This window comes from Tamandua tetradactyla, chromosome 2 (genome assembly GCF_023851605.1).
Source record: "Tamandua tetradactyla isolate mTamTet1 chromosome 2, mTamTet1.pri, whole genome shotgun sequence".
Lineage (NCBI taxonomy): Eukaryota > Metazoa > Chordata > Mammalia > Pilosa > Myrmecophagidae > Tamandua > Tamandua tetradactyla.
The window spans coordinates 215865598-215887315 of NC_135328.1; the positions used below are offsets into that span (position 1 = coordinate 215865598).

The 21718-nt window shown below is 57.6% G+C and overlaps 1 protein-coding gene across 2 annotated transcripts in view; it reads right to left on the reverse strand.

Moving 5' to 3' along the window:
- The window catches only part of TMEM201 (transmembrane protein 201), a 30510-nt gene extending 10657 nt beyond the window's left edge, over positions 1 to 19853 (reverse strand). For both annotated transcript variants that reach the window (XM_077151387.1, XM_077151388.1), the window contains exons 1-7: positions 19741 to 19853; positions 12740 to 12860; positions 11912 to 12106; positions 10356 to 10532; positions 8764 to 9116; positions 7873 to 8076; positions 1877 to 2109 (exon numbers count right to left, since the gene is read on the reverse strand). In XM_077151387.1, coding sequence (XP_077007502.1) covers positions 1877 to 2109; positions 7873 to 8076; positions 8764 to 9116; positions 10356 to 10532; positions 11912 to 12106; positions 12740 to 12860; positions 19741 to 19853 — 1396 coding nt within the window. The remainder of the gene's footprint in view (positions 1 to 1876; positions 2110 to 7872; positions 8077 to 8763; positions 9117 to 10355; positions 10533 to 11911; positions 12107 to 12739; positions 12861 to 19740) is intronic.
- Positions 19854 to 21718: the final 1865 nt, after the last annotated feature.

A 21718-nucleotide genomic window follows, 5' to 3' on the forward strand; every position in this document is an offset into this window, starting at 1 on the left:
GCCCCCACACCCTGTAATGACAGTGAGGTGGCACTGTTTGGTGAGGGCCCTGCTCCAGCAGACCCTGGGAGATGAACCGCTCCATCCCCCGCCCCTGCCCCCACTGCAGAGAGGTTAGGGTGCCATCTGGCTCTCAGGGCTTTATTTCCCTCCTAGGATCCCACAACTCCACGAAGCACTTGTCACGGACTCCCTGTTAGGGTGGAATTGCGAGGTGCAGAGCGGGGTGGGGCCAGGGGAGGCAGAGGCGGGACCTGGGGCCAAAGCTCCTGCCCGGGAGGCTGCCCCAACTCTGCTCCCCCATTTTGCCTCCATCAGACTAGCAGACAGGGAGTGGGTGGCCCTGGGTAGGGGCTGGGGACTTCAGAGGGAGCCTGGGGTTCTCTTTTCCAACTCTGGCATGGCCCGTACAAGGGAACGGTGAGGAGGCCCCCTCCGCCTGCCCAGCCCTGTCTGCTTTGTGCCCTGGGGAGACGATGAACCATAATTGCTTTTTTTCCTAAAGAACAAAGCCTGAGGCAGCCCTCCTCACACCCTGTAATCAACAACACCGAATTAATGTTTGAACCTAAAAGGGGAGAGTTAGGCTGTACGCCCATTACAAGTGCACACCCCAGCCGGTGTGGCCTGGGCTAGAGGACAGGGCAACGGTAAGAACACTCCTCTGGGGACTGGAACATGGAACAAGGGCTCCGCGCTGGTGTGGGCTGTTCATGACAGAGGCAGGGTGGTAAACCTACACCTTCCCTAAAGAAGACGAAACAGGCTCCCACAGAGTTGACCCCAGGCCGGTCCCGTGGTGAGTCCCACCGCACCCTGAGGGCCTCTGAGAAGCTTCTGGGGCAGCCCCAGATGCTGGGCCCCAGGGTCCCGTGGCGCCTTTGCTCCAGCCCCCGCTCCCAGGGCAGAGCCCACAGAGGCCCCACCAGGCCACGGGGCATGGCCAAGGAGCGGCTCTGCGAGGAGGGCAGCAGCCGGCGCCTTCCAACCACCGGGGGCGCGTGTCTAGCAACACGGAAGGATCTGGAAGTGACAGCCATGCACAGGACTCTCCCGGCTGCTCAGCCGGCACAGGGGGCTCCTGGCTGCAAGGGCCTCAACCCTTCCTGCCCCGATAGCCTAGACATGGGAATTGTCCTTAGAGGCCCCGTAGAGGCCCTAGTCTGTCCACTTTGGAACAGGGGAGCTGTGCTCAGGTGCTGGGGCTCAGGCCCAGCTCGTAGCAGCAGTGGGGCCAGGGGCAGGTGATCAGAGGAGCCAGGCTGGGGGTGGGGGGTGACTCCTGGCACAGAGCCAATGTGATCTGCCGTGAAGTTGCTGTGGGGCTTACATGAGGCCCCGACTGCACGTTACAAGGCTAGCACCTGGAGTGTAACAAAAAAAAGCCAGTTTAATTGCAAGCCCACCATGTTCTCCGAGGATGGAGTCCTGTCACGTGTCCCCAGGACACACGACCCAGAACGGGCCCAAAGGGGCAGAGGCTCAGCACCAGTCTCTGGAAAATTTCCAGACCTAACCGCAGTAATAGCAATGGTAAGAACGAGGAAAAACCAAACCCAACACTGCTCACACTCGCTGGGCACACACTGGGTGCCAGTCACCCTTCTAGGCCCCTTAAAATGTCATCTCATTAACTCTTAGCTTCCCACTGCCAGCTCCAGAAGGCAATGCTATACCAGCCCTGTCTGTGGGGACACAGAGGCTCAGAGGTTCAATCCTCTGGCTTAGGTCAGTTACTTGCTAAGTGGATCCCTAGGGTGAGAACCCAGTTTCATCAGACCCCACAGTAGGAGCACAAAGCCCCCCTGCACCACCTCCCACTCTTTGACCGGCTGTCCCCTCCCTGCTTTGCCCGCCCATCCTGAGCGCCCCGTACCTGTCCGTGTCAGGGAGGGGACGGTCCCCAGTGAGAGGGCCCGGCTGAGGCGGCCTGGCAGTGAGGAGGGCGAGGCCCGTCGGGGAGACCTGAACAGCTGCTGGCTGGCGAGAGGCAGGAAGCCAGGAGGGCTGGGGACGAAGAGAGATGGTGGGGAGCCCCCGACGCTCAGGCAGGGGATGGCCAGGCTAGGGCTGGCAGGGAAGAGGCTGGCCGCATCTCCTGGGAAGTACCTGCGAGAGCCCATTGGCCCGGGAGAAGAGCAAGAGGGTGAGCTGCAAGGCTCTCGAGGCAGTCTCGGCACAGCAGGTCCTCATCCCCTCTCACCGTTCAAGGGGAGCTGGAGTTGGGGGCCCGAGGAGCCGTGCGTTAGTTGAAGCAGAAAAGCAGTCTGACCACGTTCACGCCATTAGGAGCGGGTGGCTGGGGGCGGGGTGGGGGGTCAGCATGGCCACCCCACCTGCATGCCCCTCCGATCCCCCAGGGCTCACAGCAAACTAGTCCCACTACAGGTCTCGGCATTAAAGTGACACTGTCGTCCTTGTCAACCTCATGCCATCCCTGTGCCTTGACGTGAAAATGCCTAGTCTCAGGCCAGGCACTCAATAAAGGTAACGGACTTGGACTCTTCTTTGCCACTTCCTGTTCCTGGCCCACAGTCTTCCTGCTACTGCTCCCAGTGGGGCAGCTGAGCTCAGAGCATGGAACGGCAGGAGCACCCAAAGCCAGAACAGGCACCCTCTGCTACCCAGGGCATCATTCCTAGAAGTCCCACGGCCACTCTATCTGTGGGAGGCTGCCTCCTGCTCCTCTGGTCTCGGACACTGGACACTTCCCTTTCCAGCCCCTTGTAAAGCAGAGGGTGTGGTGGCTGCGCTCTGCAATTTCCCCTGGGAAGAAGCTCTCATGGGACAGGACCGCCAGCCCATACACCAAACTCAAAGATTAGGAAAGCTTCGTAAGCGATCTGCCAAAGCCACCCAAAAGACAGAGGTGACAGTGTCTCTTTAACTCGAGAACAGTACAAATCACACCAGAGGACCGAATGGCTCTGAGCCAGAACATCAACCATGCTTCAGATTAAGGCAACCGATTACAGAGAAGAGCGCGGGACAAGAGGCAGTTAATACATTAGTCTGCCGTCTGGATGGGGCTGCAGATGGTCCAGCCTTACCTCAGTCCCCAGGGACAAATGAGCCAGCTGGCAATCTGCCGGCGAATGGGCAGGCTGGCCAGGCCCTCCAGCAGACCAGGGGCTGGCTAAGGTCCCTTGTGGCCCCCACCAAAACCGACCGAGCTCAAGTCCCAGTCCCCCACAAAGCCCCAGCGAAACATTTTTCATCACCTCCTCTTAAAAAGTTTTATAAGGAAAGCATAGGGTCAGCTGTTGATTTCCTGGAAAATCACGTGACCTTTTAAATGCCTTCCCAAGCAGACTCAGTGTTCACAGCCCATGGGGAAACCAAGCAGGAATTGTCAAGTCAACATGGAAAGGCCTGGCCAACATGAGCCCAGGCTGGACGCGCCCACATTATCCGCTGATCTGTCCTTCCCAAGCCCGGTGTCCACTCCTGCCCCCTTGGGCACGCAGGGAGGGTTCCACCTCTAAGGAGGATAGCATCGTACCTCAGGGAATGGCTGGGAAGGATAACACTGTCAGGCACTTTCAGTGGTGGCAGAGGCATAGCTGGGACAACTTCCTGCTCTAGGGTATGAGTCCATGGGGGAAGGCAGAGGCTACCTCCTCCCAGGTGGCCTGCCAACCCCAAAGACCTAGAGTCTGCCCAGAGGGGGAGTGGCCTGCTGCCAGCAGGACACCTGGGATCATGCCCAGGCCCTCCCAGCAGATGGCAGCAGGAAACCTCGACAGGCAGCAACACACGTGGACGCACACCCAGGCCCTTCTAGCAGATGGCAGCAGGACTCTGTGTTGGCATCTCATCTCCACTCCCACTGGGTATCTGTCAAAGGCAACCCACAGGGGCCTGGGAGGCCTCAGTGACCAGCTGAGCCTGTGGGTGGACATGAGGGGAGGGGGCTCCACGGGTCTCAGAGGACTGCAGCGCCCAGAAGCTTTTGGCCCCTCACGGGAAGCTCCAAAAAGAGGCCGGGTCTTGCCAGCTCTTTCCCACTTTTCCTAGACTCTGCTCACACGTGGGAACACCGCAGTGTTTCACATCAGGCTTCTCATCCCTTTAGCAGGTGTGCTATTCTCAAACAGGCAACACTGACACAGGCGGCACTGGCAGGGGGAAAGAAGGCGCTTGGAGACCTAAGCCCTCCGGCTGCGACTGCGCCACAGCTGGTTCCGGCCACATGCAAGAACTTCCTCACCGGATGCTGGCCTGGGGGATGGTGCAGGGGGGCGCAGAAGAGGCCCTGACACAGTGGGTGGTCCCAGTAAAGGAAGCCCGACCTCAGGTCAAGCTCCACCGAGCTTCTGCAGGTGCTCAGGTTCCCTTTGGTGAGAGCCCCTCAAATTGCCCTGCACCCTAAAACCAGGTCTCGGGGACCGAGGACTCAGAATCTGAATCACTGTACCACATGCTGAATAAGAGCGTTCTGGGAGGGGACAGGCAGGCTGCACTTTGACCTGATACTGAGGGCAACTCTGGGATTTTCCCACCTGGTGCCAGTCCAAGGCCAGAGTGGAAGGAATGAGGACTCCCCCGGAAGCGGCTGTCTGCTGAGAAGGGAGAATATGACCTAGCAAGGTAGGTGAGTGCTGGGCTCCTCTGAGAGGTGCCAGGACACCAGCCCCCAATCCGCACTCCCACCAGATGCCTGTGGATGTGCCTGTACCTCAAATGCCCTCCGCCCCGCGCAGCCCTTCCTAAAGGAACAGGAAACAAAAAAACATAAAAGACATGGCACCTGACGTCAAACAGGTAGAAAGCAGGGCCCCAGGGGCATTTATTGAAAACACAGCATCCAAAACACAACGCCCAAGGCCAGGAGTTGTGTTTACAGTGATTAGAGGGATACTAGACATTATCCACAATTCTACGCGAGAGAGGACGAGGAGCGGTGGCCGCCGGGTGGCTCAGAACCGCGGCGGCTCCTTCCCGGGTGGGCTCCTTCCCAGGTGGGCGGGCTGAGGCTGTGCAGGGTGAGTCAGCGCCTTGTTCCTGGGCAGGTGTTACTGGAGGAGCCTTCTCAGGTAACACGTAAGGGGAACGGTGGGGCGCTGGCACAGAAGGGGGAGGACAGCCGGCCCCTCTTGCATCATTCTACACCTAAAGGTGATCCTGCCCTGACCAAGGATGGACTAGTAGTCGTGCCCCAGCAGTGGGGGAGAGAAATGGGTGGCACTGCAGCTAACAGGCCACAACCCCAAAATCACCAGCGCTTCCTCAGCCGTCACCCAAGATATCAGAAGGGTGTTAGAATATTCTCAAAGTGACAAAAGCTTAAGGGACAGATGGGTAACTTAAAAATTCACACAAAACTCTAAAAAGGCCAGTACTCCTCACTTTTCCATCTCCTAAAGTCTTTCCTATCCCTGCTAGATGGCAGGAAAGGCATCTGTTTAGCAAGGGCTCCTGGCCAGCAAGAAAGCTGGTTATGATTTTTATAAATAATTTAAGTACACACATACACACAGATGTCCTGTTCTATACAATGCCAAGAAAAGCAGTAGCTGGCATCACACTGTCAGCTTCCTGGACACACAGGTGGGGGTTGGCACCGCCAGCAGGCTGTGCTCATGGGCCACCTGCCACCTGCCTTGGAGTGAGGGGCCAGTATGTGGCTCCTTACCCTCTCTAGGAGACCCGCCACTGAGCATGGCTTTGGGCTGCCCCCACCCCCAAAATTCCCAGCTCTTCCTTGCTGCTGATTCTACAGGAAGGGCTGCCTCCCATGTCTTCTCATCTCACCCGTACTTGGTCAGGCCCTGTCTGAGATTCCCCTGGCAGATTAGGAAGGGAGCAAGACAGAAGCCCAGAGGGTCCCCTGACCTACCTAGGCTTTCCACACACTAACAGAGGACTGCTCTCTAAGCACAGGGCCAATGGGGTAGGGTTGCTGCTTAGGTTCCCCCATAAGGAAGACTCGTAGCAGTGGGCTTGGGCACCCCGACCGCACCCTGCAGGGCCCTGTGCAGGACTGGGCAGGGCACGCTCTCCCACCTGCTGGGCACTTAGACCCAGCAGGCTGGTTGCCTCTTTGTTATAGTGTGAGCCTGCATGATCAGCTGTGGTCTTCCCTATGCCGTACAAGAGTAGAATACGGGGGCTGGTAACCCCAGGCTCTTCCTTCTGGAAGGGGAGAGCAGCCTACCCTGGGTCATCAGGGGGCACCACCAGGTAGGGAACAATGGGTCCACCTTCCTGCCTTGGCCCCTCCAATGCAGCTTGGGCTGGGGACTCCTCTGTATGTAGACAGCACTCGGTTCCCAGTGTGCCACCCTGTGTGCTCTACCCCACAGTTTGTGACGGGAGGCACCGGTCTCTTGGCACCAAGGACAGAAGAAACTGAGGCCCAAGGGGGACACATGCTCTAGCTGCCCAGGGCTATGCCGCAGCAGGCACTGGGATCCAGCTCTCCCAACTCTCCCACTGCTATATGCTCTACTCCCTGGGGACAGGGTCAGGGGACTAGGCCTAGCAGGGGCTCTGCCCCTCACTTCACAGACTGGGGAAACTGAGGCTGGGCATAGCAGTACCTGGTCAAGACCACAAGCTAGTAAGTAGCAGTTGTTCCTGGAATGTAGCCTCAGCCACAGATGGCCCCTTCCCTGGGGCAGCCCACAGTGGGAGGTGGTCTCCCCAGAGTAGGTGGGTATGGAGCTTTGGCAGGTGCTGACCTTCTCTTCCCACCTAACTCAGTGTGGAGCAAGTGAGCTTGGTAGCTGCCCCACAGTGGAGTTGCTGCCAGGGGCCTGGAGGAGGACATCTGACAGTAGCAGGCCAGAGAGGTGACACAGAACCTAGTGTCATGGTGTGCAGACCAACCTCCTAAGCCTTGCTCCCAGGCATATGGGGTGACTGGAGGAAACTGGAGATACACCCAGGCCTGGGGAGGAGGAAGGCCAATGGGGGCAGCTCTGGGTTCATGCACAACTGGGTGTTTAGGGGCAGCTAGAATAGGCTGGTACAGCCCTGGCAGAAGGCAAAGGAGGCTTCCCTGGGGGCGGCAGAGCATGCATGCCCAGCTCTTTCTATCTGGCCTACAGCAGTGCCCACTAAATAATTGGTGAGTAAAGAAAAGACAATATTCCCTCAACCTGGGACACTCACACCATAGTTTAGAGAGAGATGACTATTGACCACAAGCAGATTTCCTACTGCCCCTTGGGAAGAGGCTCTCCTCACAAATTCATGGTCAAGGTTGGTAGGGGCTCTGGCCATACAAGCAACTGGGCCTATGAATTGCACTCAATTGCCTGGGAAGGATGAGGGACAACTGGGTCTCAGAGACCAGAGAGCTGAGTTGTAGGCCTAGGGCAGCCCCATCCCCTCTCTGGTCCCACTGGCAACAAGCATGACCAGGGATGGACCAGAGTTTTTACCTGGGCACCAGGGTGGGGTTGGGGTAACCTGGAGTGAGGTGAGAGCAGCAGATGGCAGGGACCCTGGCCCTCATCTGCCTGTGTCAGAGTTAGGAAAAGGGGGTTCCTAGAGCTGCCAGCAGGAAGCCATGGGACAGGGGCAGGCTTGGGGGAGACCCCAACATTCTGGTCATCTGGGTGGGTGAGGAAATGCATTGAGAGGGTCTTTGGTCAGAGAGGAGGCAGCAATGGCAAGTAGCAAGGGGGCACCTGGGGCTGGGGCTGGCTGCGTGCCAGTTCAAAGGAAAAGGGGTACGGGCCTGACTCTGTGGGGAGGTGGAGAGGCTGGGTCAGGCCCTGGGGCTTGAGGCTGGGCAGGGAGTGGGAGTGGGCAGGTAAGAGAGAAGGAAGAAGAGAGAAGAGGTGCCCTGCCCCAGGCCGGGGGCAAGCTCTGAGTCTGTCCATCTGTCTGTCCTCCCCCCGCAGTCATTGCTGCTTCTCTGACCTTCGGGGCCGGAACCTCCGCGTGCCTGTCACCTTCCTTGTAGCCACGGCTGCGGTAAAGCCCACCAGGCAGCACAGGGACGTGATGCTGAACTTGAGCATGTCTAGCCAGCTGGGCAGGGCTGCCTGCAGGTGCTGCTCGGTCAGGTGCAGGCCCAGCAGCAGGGCCCATAGGCAGGAGGCGAAGGCGTCGATCCTCCGGAGCCTGCAGGGCAGAGTGGGGCGGCATAAGTGCCTGTGGTGGCGGGGCCAGACCCCTGTCCCACATCCTGCCTTGTCCTCCCTACCCGCCACAGCCTAACCTGCTCAGAGGACAGAACCCTTGAGCCAAGAAGGATCGTGAGCCTCTGGGTCCCACCCGAGAAGGCCAGTTTCCCCAAACCTCAGTGCTCCAGCCTGTAAGGTGGGGCCAAGAAAACCACCCTCAGAGACACTCAGAGGTAAGGCGAGGGGATGTGGCTTCTGGTCCAAGGTGCGCCATGGCTCAGGGAAGGAAGACAAAAGACCAGGAAGATCCCACTTAAATCCCTCACCACCCCATGAGGGAGCTGATAGCTACCACAGCCCAGATTTTACAGTCAAGCCCAAGGCAGGGGAAAAGCAAGGTGAGCTGGCCTCAACACACTATAGGTAAGAGACGGCCATCTTAGTGCTGCTGCTCCCCTTCAAGGCAGGGTCACTTTCTGTCCTACCTGCCCAGTGGACTCCCAGCCCCTGGAGCATGGGGACATCTTGTTCCAGCTATAGCCAAGTTCGGCCCAGAGTGACTGTGACAAGGGCTCCTTACGCAGAATCAGCCAACAAACCTGGGCCTCTTGAATTACTGCCCCATGCCAGTGATTCAGGGTGCAGATCCCATCCTACACGCTCCCGTGCCCCAGCCCACACCTACCTGATGCGGCCAGCCAGCAACATGGCCAGCAGGCAGGCAAGCAGGCCCAGGGCCACGATGCCCATCTGGTGACTCTGCCCAAAGGCCCAGGCATCCCGTAGCCTCTCCACAGTGTGCTCTGGCAGGAGGCCCAGCAGCTGCTGCCAGCCCTCAGCCCCAGGGGCAGTGCCATTGTCAGGCACAGCTGAGCCATTGCCACCAGGGGGCAGGGCTGGGGGCAGGGAGTCACCAGGGGTGGAGGAATCGCTGGTGCTGTGCAGGGCAGTGGTCAGCAGGAAGGCGCAGGCCAGGAAGGCGAGTGCACGGAGTGCGGTGGCCTGAGCTGGGGCCTTCAGTGCAGAGGAGCAGAAGCTCTGGGGGAAGAAGGAGGACAGAGACTGAGCCAGGGGCCATATCTACCTGCAGGGTGCACCTGGGCCTGCTGTGCTGCGAGGCACCAGGGTCCCAGCCCAGCGTGATGGTCACGAACACTGTCCTCCCTATGCCCTTGATCCTTACACCCTCTCTGCTGTCCCTATTGGCAACCTGTCCCCTTGACTCCCTTTGTCCCTGGCCTTTCACCCCACAGGGGCCATGCCTGTGGGTGGGTGAGTGGAGGGTGCGGCTCCCACACGCTCTTGTCCAAGAGAGCTGGTATTAGTAGTGACCTTATTCTTCCAGACAAACTTTTCAATCATTTAGTCAAGTTCTCATCAAAAATTCCTCTTGTTGCAATAAATGGATAGATAACTCTGGCAAAGACTGAATTTATATTAAGGTGTCCTTCTGGGATAAGCTTATGCCTAATTTTTTTTTTTTGGCATGGGCTGGTTCCTGCAATTGAACCCAGGTCTCCAGCATGGCAGGTGAGAATTCTGCCACTGAGCCACCATTGCACCACCCAAGACTGAATTTAAAATTTTGGTATCTAGTTGTTTAGTCTAGGAATAAGGCGGTCAGTTTGGGGGAATTTTAGGTCAGAGAGCCAAAAAAAAAAAGAAAGAAACCCCAGAGGACAGTGCCTGCCTTGTTTTCCACTGTGCACACGTGTGCATGCCCGCGGAGGTGACATGGCTGTGAGGTTGGGGCGGCTGTGGCCTAGAAACCACACCCCAGCTGGAAAGGAGGGGGGGTGGGTTTTCACTTCTAATTCTACTTGTGAACATCTCTTATTTTTCAACGACCTGAGTATCCCATTAACTGTGCACCACAATTTTAAAAAGTCAGTGAGGGGTTTTAGCCAGCCAGTCCTGGGTTTGAATCCTGGTGTCGAGTAGCCCTGTGAAGTTATTTGACCTCCCGGGCTTGGTTTCTGCAGCTGTCAGTGGGGTGCCAGAGGCTCAGAATCACCCCAGGGCTGCCAGGAGGAGCAGATGCGACACCACAGGGAGGTGCTTGGCACAGAGATCAGCTTTAGCGCTAGAGACAGAAGTATCAGGCACAGCACTGAGCCACTCTCTGCAGGACACCCACTGACAACAAGGGGCCCGGCCTGAAAGAAAGGTTTCCCTAGGGAAAGGCCCTCAGCCCTATATTGTGGGCCTCTTGTCATGGGGGGACCCAGCCGAGTACACTGAGAGCCCCAAACAGCCCCAAGCTCACCCACCACAGACCTGCGTGCAGGGCTGATCGGCCTCCCGGCGCCTGAACTGGTGGCTGAGCAGCAGCGCGCGCAGCTGGCGGTTCTGGTGCTTGATGTAGTACTCCACGGCCGCCTGGCAGGGCCGGCACAGCTTGTACATCTGCTCCAGGTGGTGCCGGTATACCTCGATCTCCTCGTCATACCTGCCCTGCAAGAGGGGTGGGAGTTGGGTGGAGAAGGTTGAGGCCACCCTCTCTGCTGACAAGATGGACCTGGGGACAGGTCTTGGCCCTGCCGCTTACACGTAGGTGAGACAAGCAAGTCACCCTCACGCTGAACCTGCTCCTCCTACGACCAACAAGATGAGGGCCACTGGTGGGTGACACAGGGCGATGCCTGGGGTGAGGCGATACAGGTGCTGGGAGGAAGGGCAGCAGAGTCCAAGATAGAGCAGGGGCCTAGCAGGCAGCAGAAGACACACTAAGGAAGTCCTTTAGCTCCCGGGGATGCATCTGGAGGTACTTCAGGCCTCATGCCCTGAACCTGAAGATAGGGGAACCATAGGCAAAGGGGGGGGGGGCACCTGATACGGCAGAGAGCTAAGCCCAGAGAGGCCCAGGATCAGTTTCAGAGGGAATTAGAGGGGGTCTTAGGGCTTCAGGAACAGCCTGGAAGACTCAGGTCCCACCTGGGCCCTCCCCCAGAAAAGCCACTAATGCATATTTCATCTTGTTTCCATGGGAACCAAACATTTCAGTTTGTAGTGGAGGACAGTTATCAGTATGATCTCCTCATGCAGGAACCTAACGCCCGCCGTGGAAAGCTGCCCTTCACTCTATACACCCTGACTCCAAGCCCAGCCCCAGCTCACCTTACACTCCTTCCCTTGACCTGGGTCCCTCCCTTCCCACCTCCCTTCCAGCTGGACCCTGGGAAAACCACTGTGTTTGGGCCTTAGCTAGGATCTGCCCCTGAGGCCATGGGACCCCTGAGATGGAGAAGGTCAGGAGTTAGCCAGGTAACAAGGCCCCTGACCCCACAGTGGGCTCAGGGGAGGCAAAGCTCCCAGCTTGGCCAAACACCTAAGGCTGAGCCTCCCAGCAAATACCATGTTCCTTCCTCTTCAAGAAGTCAGCAGTTTCCTTCCCGTATTTCCCCTGCAAACTGCCTGGCCAGCCAATGAGCACAAAGGACTCTGAAGGAGCAAGATAAGATGGGATGCATCTGATGGGGCCCCAGAGGGATAGAGGCGTTCATCCTTTCCACCCTGATGTGCCTGCCTGGAGCCCAAGACCTATCTCTCTCTGCCCAGAGACAACCCTTCTGACCAGCAGGTGCTGTGGCTTCTGTGGGGTTCCTGGGCTGGGAATCCAGAGAGAAATGACCATGAGCCAGGGAGAGCAAAGAGGAGGGAAGAAATCACACACAATGGAACATGGCACCAGCAAGGAGAGGGGTGTTTCCAAGCACTGAGGGCAGAAAGGGGGGGCAGGGGCTGGAGGCTCAGAGATGGCTCCAGCCAGTGTTTTGCAGGCACGCGTTCTCTCGGCTGCTCCAAAGCCTCCCGATTTCCTCCCCCCACCTCACCTCCTCTCGTGGAGTGAAGGCAGCCAACTGCTTGATCTTGGTGGTCTGGTGGTGGCTGCACCTCCGGCATAACAGCACCTGGCTGCTCACCCATTGCTGCGGCTGGGGAGGGGTGCGGGGGTTGGGCAGGCTCCGCACCACGTGGTTCAGGTGCTCCATGTACTGCGCGGGGATGGGCTTGTTATAGTCACCGTTCTGGAAGGAGAAACCACGGTCAATGAGGAATCCCTTCCCCAAGGGGAAAGAGGGGATGCAGCAGCCCCTGAGGAGATGGGGGAGAAATGGGGTCCAAAGGACTGGCCCCATGCTGGAGGCTCCAGGGAAGTGGGGGCAGCCCTCACACAAGGCCCTTCTTTCTTTCTTTATGTACAATTGCAGACACTTTTTCTCCAAAATTTTTTATGGGATCCCAAAGGCATGCTAACTGTGAAGTCATCCAGCTTGGCGCACAGCTGGGGGCCCGGACCCTACCTCCCACCCACACCCTGGGCAACCCCAGCCTAGAGCAGGTGCCAGTACTCTCCTGCTCCACAAGGGCAGAAGCAAGGAGCTGGGCAGAGACCGAGTGGCCTGTGCAGCCTAAAACGTTTAACACGTGGCCCTTTACAGGCCATGCTTGCCATCTCTGGTGCAAAGCAGAGAATGGGCTTCAGAGTCAGACACACCTGGGGCCACACCCTGACTGCCACTCTGAACAAGTCACCTCGATCCCCTGAACATCTTCATTTACAGATGAGGGGCAGCACCACGAGACGACACATGGAAAGCACCCTGCTCCAGGCTGGGGCCCAGAAGGGCAGGTCCTGTGCCAGCCCCTGCCACTCGCACCTCCTGGAAGCCATTGTACTGCTCGCAATGGGGACAGTCCCAGCAGTTGCGGTTCCCATAGGGCACCACCGTGTCCTGGTTACAGAACCAGCAGTTGACGGTCGTGTGGGTCGGCTTCTTCCTGCGAACAGAGGAAAGAGCGGAGTCAGCTGGAACCTTCTGCTGGGTCCTGCCCTCTTACCTGCAGATGGGGTCCTGTACCCTGGCCACCAGGGAAAGGGTGAAGGAAGTAAGATCTGGGGACCACAAGCTGGAGATGCAGGGTGGAAGGAGGAAAGTGATTCCAAAGGAGCTGGGCCTGGATGTTGGGGGCATTTCCACTGTAGACCCAAGAGGGATATGCTTGAGGTGGATCCCTTCACTCACTGAGGTGAAGCACCTCTCAGGAGATGCTCACCAGATCCCCAGGCTCTGGGATATCCTTACGCGGACCCAGGGCTGCCAGCCCCCGGTATCCTAGAGCTCAGGCATGAGGGCAGCAGGGGCCAGAGCTGGCCAGGCCTCGAGTTGACCCATCGAGGCTCCAGGATGCCTGCCCCCAGTGGGCTCAGGTCACTCCTAAACTAGCTTCTTTCCAGACTGTGGCAATGGTGCGCCCCAGATTAAAGGGAGTCTCCTGTGCTTCCCAGAGGAAAGTCCCAGGAGAGTGACTGCCAAGGAGCCAAGGGGCAGAATCAGTGACAGCTGCTCAGCAGGGGCTAGCACCCCCACCCTCCACCTCCAGTGAAGAAGATTGGGCAGGAAGGCCAGCCATGTGTGGTGACAGGTGGGGCTTATGGGATAATCCCGGCCCAGACACTGGGAGTCTGTGCTCTGGGTGCCTCCATACTTCTGGCCTGATGGGGAGAAGAGGTGGAAGCAACTGCCCAACAAACACCCCCAGTCCCAGGAGTCTAGAAATAACGTGGGCAATGAGCAGCTGCTACCTGGGCCCCAGAGCCCTGGCCTTGTCACTCCTGACTGCACAGGGGCCATCTCCAGTCCTGGGTGAGCTGCCACATTGCACATAGATGGCCTCGCTGTCCAGAGGACCAGGTGGCATGGCCCCTGGGAGGCTGGACCAGAGCTCTATTGACTTCCATATGTGCCACTCAGAGTCTCTCAATTCCAGGTCTTGGCACCTGATAGAACGACAGAAAAGGGCCAGCTGCTTTCACTTGCTAAGGGCCTGGAAGGAGGGTCAGCACCTTGGAAAGCAGGGCTCCTTGTTCTGCCACTGGCAGCCACCACCTGGCTTGGCCCTCCCTTCCCTCCCACTGGTCATGGGCAGATTACTGGGGACAACTTGAAGAATCCCTCCTGGGGAGCTGCTCAGCAGGGCCTGATCTAGAGAAAGTGCAGGATTAATGGCCATTACATGAGGTGGGGGCCCAGAGGACCACCTGGACATCCCCTGCAGCTCTGCACTACCACGCCAGCACAGGCCAAAGCCCTTGAGCACCATGTTGTCCTCAGCAGTCTAAGCAGCAGGACTGGGCAGGATGGCACAGGGGCAGCCACATTTCCTCATTTGTCAGATGGGGACAATGTCAGTCCCTGCCCCAGAGAGACTACTGTGGGGGTCAAGTCAGAAAATCTAGGTACTTGGCTGGGTTGGGGGCTGGCACCTGGCGCCTGGCAGCTGCACCGTTCACTGCTTCACGGAGCCTTCAATAGCGTGCGCAGCGATGAAGGGCTACAGGTCTGGAACCTGCTCTGCCAAGATGCCACCTGCCACGGGACTCGGCATCTGGTGTTCCAAGCACTTAAACCCTTGGCTTTTTCTTGGCTAACTTGTACCTGCATTACAGGCAGTTTTTAGCCAGGCACAGAGGCATGTTCCAGTTGGGTGAGATGCAGGCCCCAAAGCCTCTCCTCAGATCTGTGCTACCCCAACCACAAAACCCCGTGCCTGTGACAGGCTCTGTACCCGCTGCTTGGGGGTGAGAACCATATCCCACCCACCCATGAAGGACCCAACCTTTTCAACTTTGTTTGGAAGGACCGGTCAACCAGTGAGCTGGCTCTAGAACTGCTGTGAAGCCAAGAGTAAGAGCAGGGCACTGGCCACTGAGGAATAATGAGGAGCTGCGGAAGGAGAAGACACTGCTCTGTCCCCTGGCTGCCCCGTACCAGGAAACACAGACGGAAGAGCAGGGACTGCCACGGAGCTCCCTCCACTCCAGGAAGCCCTGTTACTAGGGAAATGGCTCGGTACATCTCAAAACAAGTCTAGGCTGGTTGCGGTGGCAGGAAGGAGAGGCAGGAGATGTGCCGTCTTCCCTGGGGCCAGCAACTTCAGCTCCTGTCATTTGGAGCCCCTGGTAATCTCTGCCCAGAGCAGGGAGATCCTCTGTCCTGGCTAGAGCAGCCAGCCCCGCCCCCAGCCAGATGGAGGTCTAAACACCAGGAACCAGTTCCCTTGGCTCTTCTGGGGCCAGCCAGGATGAGCAGCACAGTATGGAAGGGGTCCACATGCCCCATGAGAAGCAGGTGGGGGCGTGGCAGAGGGCTGGAGTTCTGGCCCAGCTGGGTCTGAACTTTAGTCTCCCATGCTCCAGAGCTGTGAACTCCTTCCCTGAGCTTCACCTGTTAGACAAGAAAGCAAATGCAAACCCCACGGAGGGCACCCCTGACAGCGCCTGTATGTGGTTCACAAAGCCATCCCTGTCAGCTGGGGAGGGTCAGTCCCGGGCCCTGGGGATCCCGACCTCTAGGCTTTGCCCACCTCCACCTGGCCCCAGGCCAGGCTCAGCCCTGTCCTGCTTTTGCTTAGGGAAATCCTCCTCACACTCCCCCTGAACTCCCACTCCCAGCGTCTCTCCCCCAAGCCAACACCCTCCCACCCCAACCAGGCTCCAAGACAAAGCACGCTTAGTGTGACAAGGTTTGAGGAGACAAGACAGAATGTCCTTGTAACACAGGGGAGAAGCACCATCAACAGATTGAAGAGGGAGGACCCTGGCCCCTAGGGAGGCGGGCACCCACCTGGCCCCTAGAGTCCAGAATCTGACAGGCTAAGAGGCCAGGAGACCAGGCCACCGTCCCTGGTCAGGGGTCCCAAGAGGCAGAGTGGGCCCCGGTGGGTGGCAGCCTAGGAGCCACTCACACTGGGCTGCAGGCATTCTGACGCTGAGGCCCTGGGCTCTGTTGGGTCCTGGATGCAGAGCAGGTGCAGAGGGGCCTGCGGCAGTCACAGGCAGTAGAGGCTCTAGGGAAGGAGTAAGGGGAGCTCATGCATGGTCTCTGCCCCTCTTCAAGCCCAAGCACACCCTCCGAAAAAGCAAGATGGACACATGGACGCTACACAACACTGACGTCAGGCCCAAACACGATAGCTTCCTAAAACAGCGCTCATGCCTGCCACCTCCTCGTTCCCTACAGGTGGGACAGGGGTGGGGTCTGACTTAGGAGGAAGGAGCCCACTGCGACAGGGGTTGCACCAGGCTCAGCCTCCACCCCGGGGCGCTCAGAGACTGCCGAGGCTTCTCTCTGGGAAGCATCGGGCTTGGCTTCCTCAATGGCCAGGGAGTCAGAGGCCAGTCTCTGCCTGGGCCCTAAGAGGATAGATACCCTAGGACAGCCTCAGGGGTGAAGGAGGGCCCTCATAAGACCCCCACGCAGCTCCTCACTTGCTCCTCTGTGCCTTGGGTGCCCCAAATACCCACATTGAGGTCTCCCCACAGCGAAACCAACACATGCCTTGCTCCATCCAACCAACCAAATCCAAAAGGCATAAGGCACCACCAGGACCTGATGGGCCTCCAGGCTCCTGCCTGATCCTTCCATGCCAAGACCAATACTCCTGAATCCAGCCCCTGAGGGACACCTCCATTCTCCTCTGTCCAGTGTTCAGAGCACCAGGCTAGGCTCACAGAGGTGAAAGCTGAGCGAGATGTTCTCTACTTGTGGACTTGAAAAAGGACAACAAGGACAGCCTTACAGGACAGTGACAAATGCCACAGGGGTGAAGCCAACCAGCAGGGAATCTTGCCATCCCCTCAGAGGGGTACATCTGCCAGGAGGGTACCCCGAGAAGGTGGCATTCAGACAGGTGGGCTGCTAGGCACAGCCCAGAGGGGCGCCACCTGCAGAGTGTGCAGGGGACAGGTCCAGGGGGCAGCTTCGGCTTAGTGGGAGGTACAGGGCCCTGGCGGGTGGGGTGGGGGCATCTGAAAGACTGGCCTGTCAGGATGAGACCCTGGCACTTGATGGGGGGTGAGGGGGTAGGGCTTGCTTCCTCTTCACCTCTGAGCACCAGGATGTGGATGGCTCAGCAGGCGGCCCTGGAGGCTCCTGAGAGGGATGGGGTGCTGCTGAGGAGTCCAAGCGGGGTGGAGAGGGTCAGGGAAACAATGAGCAGACTGAGTGAGGGTGGGGAGTCCAAGAAGCTGGGGACTGTTAGGACCGCCAGGGGGAAATGCAAGAAGACTGGGGGCCACCCCTGTGGTGGCAGAGGGGCAGCCGGGTGCCAGTGAGGTCTGGGGCATGAAGCTGGCGAGTGCTGGAGTGTGGGCTGGGGGCAGCTAGTGATTCAACAGCCTAGCCCCTTCAAGCTTCCTCCCCTGGAAACAGGGAGGCCAGTGTGCCTGCCCCATGGGGCTGCTGCCAGGGTCCCCAAGGTGGTCGCACATGCTGTAGGGCTCAGGATCTGGTATGCCACTAGCCCTGAAATGCCACTGCCACCGTTGTTAACAATCATCCAGGCAGGAACTCCACGGCAGGGGGCCTGGCTCTGCCCTTAGGCTTAGGGAGGATGGCAAACCTTTAGGAAAGTGACCTCTTGCATCAGCCTGGGTCAAACTCAGGCAGAGGGCACCCAGAGGACTCCTTTCCATAATCCCCATGGTGCCCCTCTCCTGCCTGCTGCCATCTTTCTACTGAACCTGCAAATACCCTCCAGCCAAGCTGCCTTCCCAAGACAACCCTCCGTCCTGCCCTCTCCCCTGAGGTCATTCCCATCCTCACGCTGCCACCAAAGCTAACGTTTATCATCGTCACCACGTTCTTCTTAGTCCCTGGCCACCTGGACAGAAGAGGGCTGATTCCACAAGGCCTGGTCTCATTTCTGAATTGCAGCAGTGTAATTTTGTGTAGCAGACTACACAAAACTAAGACTCAATGTGAACGCCTCTGAGCATCCTGGGAAGGGACTGGCCCTTTTCAAAAACAATCAACAGCAATAGTCCCAGTGCCACCCGTGACTCTCTGGCTCCCCGCTCACCTCTTTGCTGGAAAAGGTACACTCCTGACTCTCCTTCCACCCCACTCACTCGACACTTCACCAATGTCCCAGACTCATCTCTGAGAGAGGGAAACTGTGGCTAGGTCCAAGAAGGGGAAATAGGACCCGTGAGAAAAGCCGCATGGCACAGCAAGCAAACCTCAGTGTAAATTCAGTCTCGCGAGATGTTGCAGGACCCAGACAATGCCCAGCCAGGGCCCATGACCTAGTTGCCCCATCAGGCTTGGATCCTTGGGTCAACCCCCCCAGTCTGCCTGAACTGAGAAACAGCTCAACCAGCAGGAAAACTGCTCTGGACCCAGCTCTGCTGCTAATATGCTGTGGGGCCTGCAAGCCTCAGGTCCCTTGGATATAATATGAGGGGTTTGGACCAGGTGGTCCGGCAGACCCTTCCAGCTACCAGGACCTGGGCAGGAACTGGGTCGGGCAGAGGCTTGGGTTCTTGGAGGCTCCTGAGTGGTAGTGGTGGTGCTGGGGTGGTCCCTCAATCCCTGCTGCACTCACCACCTGGCATGCTCCCCCACATGCCCATTCCTTGCCCTGGAGGTCTCTCCCTCCTCAGCCTGCCAGTCTGGCTCATCCTCCAGGCCTGGCTGAAGCCCTCCCTTCCTCTTTCAAGAAATCTCTGATTCACTCACCCTTGCTTATTTTCTCCTTCTGGGATGAAAAGCAGTACATGGCAGAGGTTAAGGAAGTACAGACTGGCAGCCAGACTGCCGGGGTTCAAATCCCAGCTCTGCCACTTGCTGCCATGTAACCCCAGGCATGTGTCTGCTCTTCTTTCACCTAAGATCTGAGCTTTCTGAATTCCTTGCTGATGCTACCCATCCAGCCAGTTCTGTCTCTAGAGCGTGTTCACAAGCTCAATTTCCCCCCTTGTCCCCCAGGAAGGTGCATCAGGTGGGGAATCGGGTCACCCCTGAGGTCCTGCTGAGGCAGGAGACCATTAAGCTTTTATCCCTGACCCCAGAGGCTGATGAGAGGCCAGCTGTGAATGTGGCAAGGGGGCTAGCACACCCCTGAGCACTGGGGGGAGGGGGGTACCAAGGAACCCGCTCAGCTGTAGCTCCACTCACACCATCCTTCTAAAGACCTTTGACACATCTCAAGCCTTTCTTACATCTTGAGGCAGTGTGGCCCTCAAGGTTAGGAACGCAGATTCCAAGGCCAGACTGTGGCTTGCAGAGTTTAAATTGCAGCTCTGCTTCTTAGTAACAGCCTATTTTCCTTGTGTCCCTCAGGCTCTCTAGAGGGAGCAGGGGCCTTGACTAGTAATGAGCTACCAGAAGGCGCTCCAAACAATGCCTGGAGCATCCTCTGCAGACCCCAAGTGCCAGCTGAGAGCATCAGGGCCCCCGACCCGGGAGAAGCGCTAGTGGCAGCAAGCAGGCAGGACGGCACCCGCCTCCATCTTCGATTCGCCGCAGTTTGGGAAGCCTGAGGGTGCCGGGGACTGCAGCCCCCGCGGCTCGGCCAGAGCATCTCGCCGCGGGAAGCAGTAGTTTGCACCCCGCCCGCACCCTACATTCCCGGAGTCCCGGTACCCCCACCCCCAGGCAGGCTCCCCAGGCGATTCCTGACTGAAGATTAGGGTCTTCTCTTGGGTGGGTGGGGGAGTGTGTGCAGCCCGGGGGTCAGCGTCGGCAAGCAGGCCGCAGCCCCAGCGCGCCGCCGCCGCCTCCGGGAGAGGGCGGCGCTCCCGCCCACCCCAGATCCTGGCGGCCGCGAGGGGCCGCGCCAGGCAGGGCGGGGACCGCGTGGGCCGCGGCGCACTCACCTCCGCGCGATCCTGTAGAGCAGCACGCCGGCCGCGGCGCACGCCGTGACCCCCAGGCCGCCGGCCAGGCCAGTCGTGGGGCAGCCCGCCAGCAGCGCGCTCACGCCCTCCATAGCCCCGGCGCGGGCGGGCGCGGGGATGGCACGGCGACGGCACGGAGAGAGCGCGGGGAGAGCGCCGAGCCGCAGTCGGCGCGCGCCTGCTCACGCCGTCGTGACCTTCGCCGCGCTTTGTGGCCGTCGCGGGACCGCCCCCTGACTCGGCGCGCTCCCGCCGCGTAGCCAATCGGGGCGCGGGGCGGGCCCGAGCGGGCGGGGCTCCGGAGGAAGCCGCGGCGTCGACTCCCGCGCGTCCCCCTGCGGCCGGAGGTGGAAGAGCCGCGCCCAGGGCCAACCCGCGGTGCCCGCGGATCCCGCAGCGTTTCCGGGGGCCTCCTTCTGTAAGTAGGAGGGGAGCACCTCGGGATATTCGCCCGAGCGTACTTAGACCTTCTCCGGTTAACCTTGCCTTCCCGAAGTCTAGGCAAACTCAACTCTGCGAAGGGCTGAACTTGGCTGCTAGTTGCATCTCCTGTAGCCACTTCCACTGTAGCCATCCAATGGTTAAAAAATTCACATTAGTTAATGGAAACGTGGATGTCCACCGATAGGGGGGAGACTGAGAAAATTAGAGGACAGGCGTATACATCGGAACACACCGTAAATATTGAAAAGAATGTCAGAACTGCAGGTATCGGCCTCTAAGTTTGGTACTGTCTTAAAAAAGAAGCATGCATATCTTTTTTTTTGTAACCAGTTCGAATAATCCGCTGTAAATGTATGTTGAAGTGGATAGTTATATCTGAACTGCAAGCGTTAATTAACTTACCGGTGTGGAACTAGAGGGGGCAGACAGACTTGATGAAAACATTTCAGTATCGTTCATTTGTGTTAAATTACCTTTTCAATTTCCTAAAAAGCTAATAGTAGGAAGTTTTTGTATTTAATGACAAACACACGTTTTATCTTTGCCAGAACTTTCCCAGTGTGTCTGAGGTTGCAAGTTCTTTCTGGAGAGGGATGGATTTTAAATTGATTTGATGGCAGGTGTCACTTTTGCTTCCTATTGCCAATTAGTCTGTCCAGCACCCCAATGGCATGTGCCCACAGAACTATGAGCCAAGGGGCCCAGGCCTGAAAGCTACTATGGCCTGGAAGTGCAAATTTATTGGCGTTTTGCTGCTTTCCTCAGCCATGAGCAGACAAGTGAGTAACTAAATGGAGGTGCTTCCTTCTAAACGTGTGGCATTGTGTTTAAGGATTGCTTTCTTTCCAAGAAAGATTCAGCATCTGCTTAACATTCCACTCAGAGGAAGGGTTCTGGCCTGCGTGTGTGTGCTCTCCACAGCTTTGCCACGTGCTTATGCTCACCTTGCTCAGGGATCACATTTCTGGGATCGGAATCCTTAGGTAAAATCAATGGAAACGGTTTGCCAAACCTTGTCTTTGAAGTCAGACCATCCCACACGTTCAAATGCCTCCTCTGCCTTTTTCATTCATTTATTCAACACACTTTTACTTTTACTCTGAGTCATCTTACCACTCAGCAACTGGGAATCATGTAACCTCTCTGAGCCTCTCTTATTGGTAGCATATGAATGATACTTTACAAGATGAAAAGATACAAAACATCTTGCACAATGCTTAGCACACTTTGGAAATGCAGGAAGGTGTGTTTTTTTTGTTTTTGAGGCACATATACATGCAGACGCATAACAGCTTCCAGAGTGATATTTCTAAACATGGCTCTGCAGTGAGGATTTTTTAAAGCTTATTTTAAAGCCTTATTTCAAATAATGAAATTATTCTCATGAGAAATAAATCATGGGATATCTCCATTAGCAGTTCAAATAGAGGTATTTCCCATTGAAAAATCAAACAAGCCCCTTTGTAAAGAAAACATTATGTTTCACTGCTTATTATACCTTTCCCATTTTGGT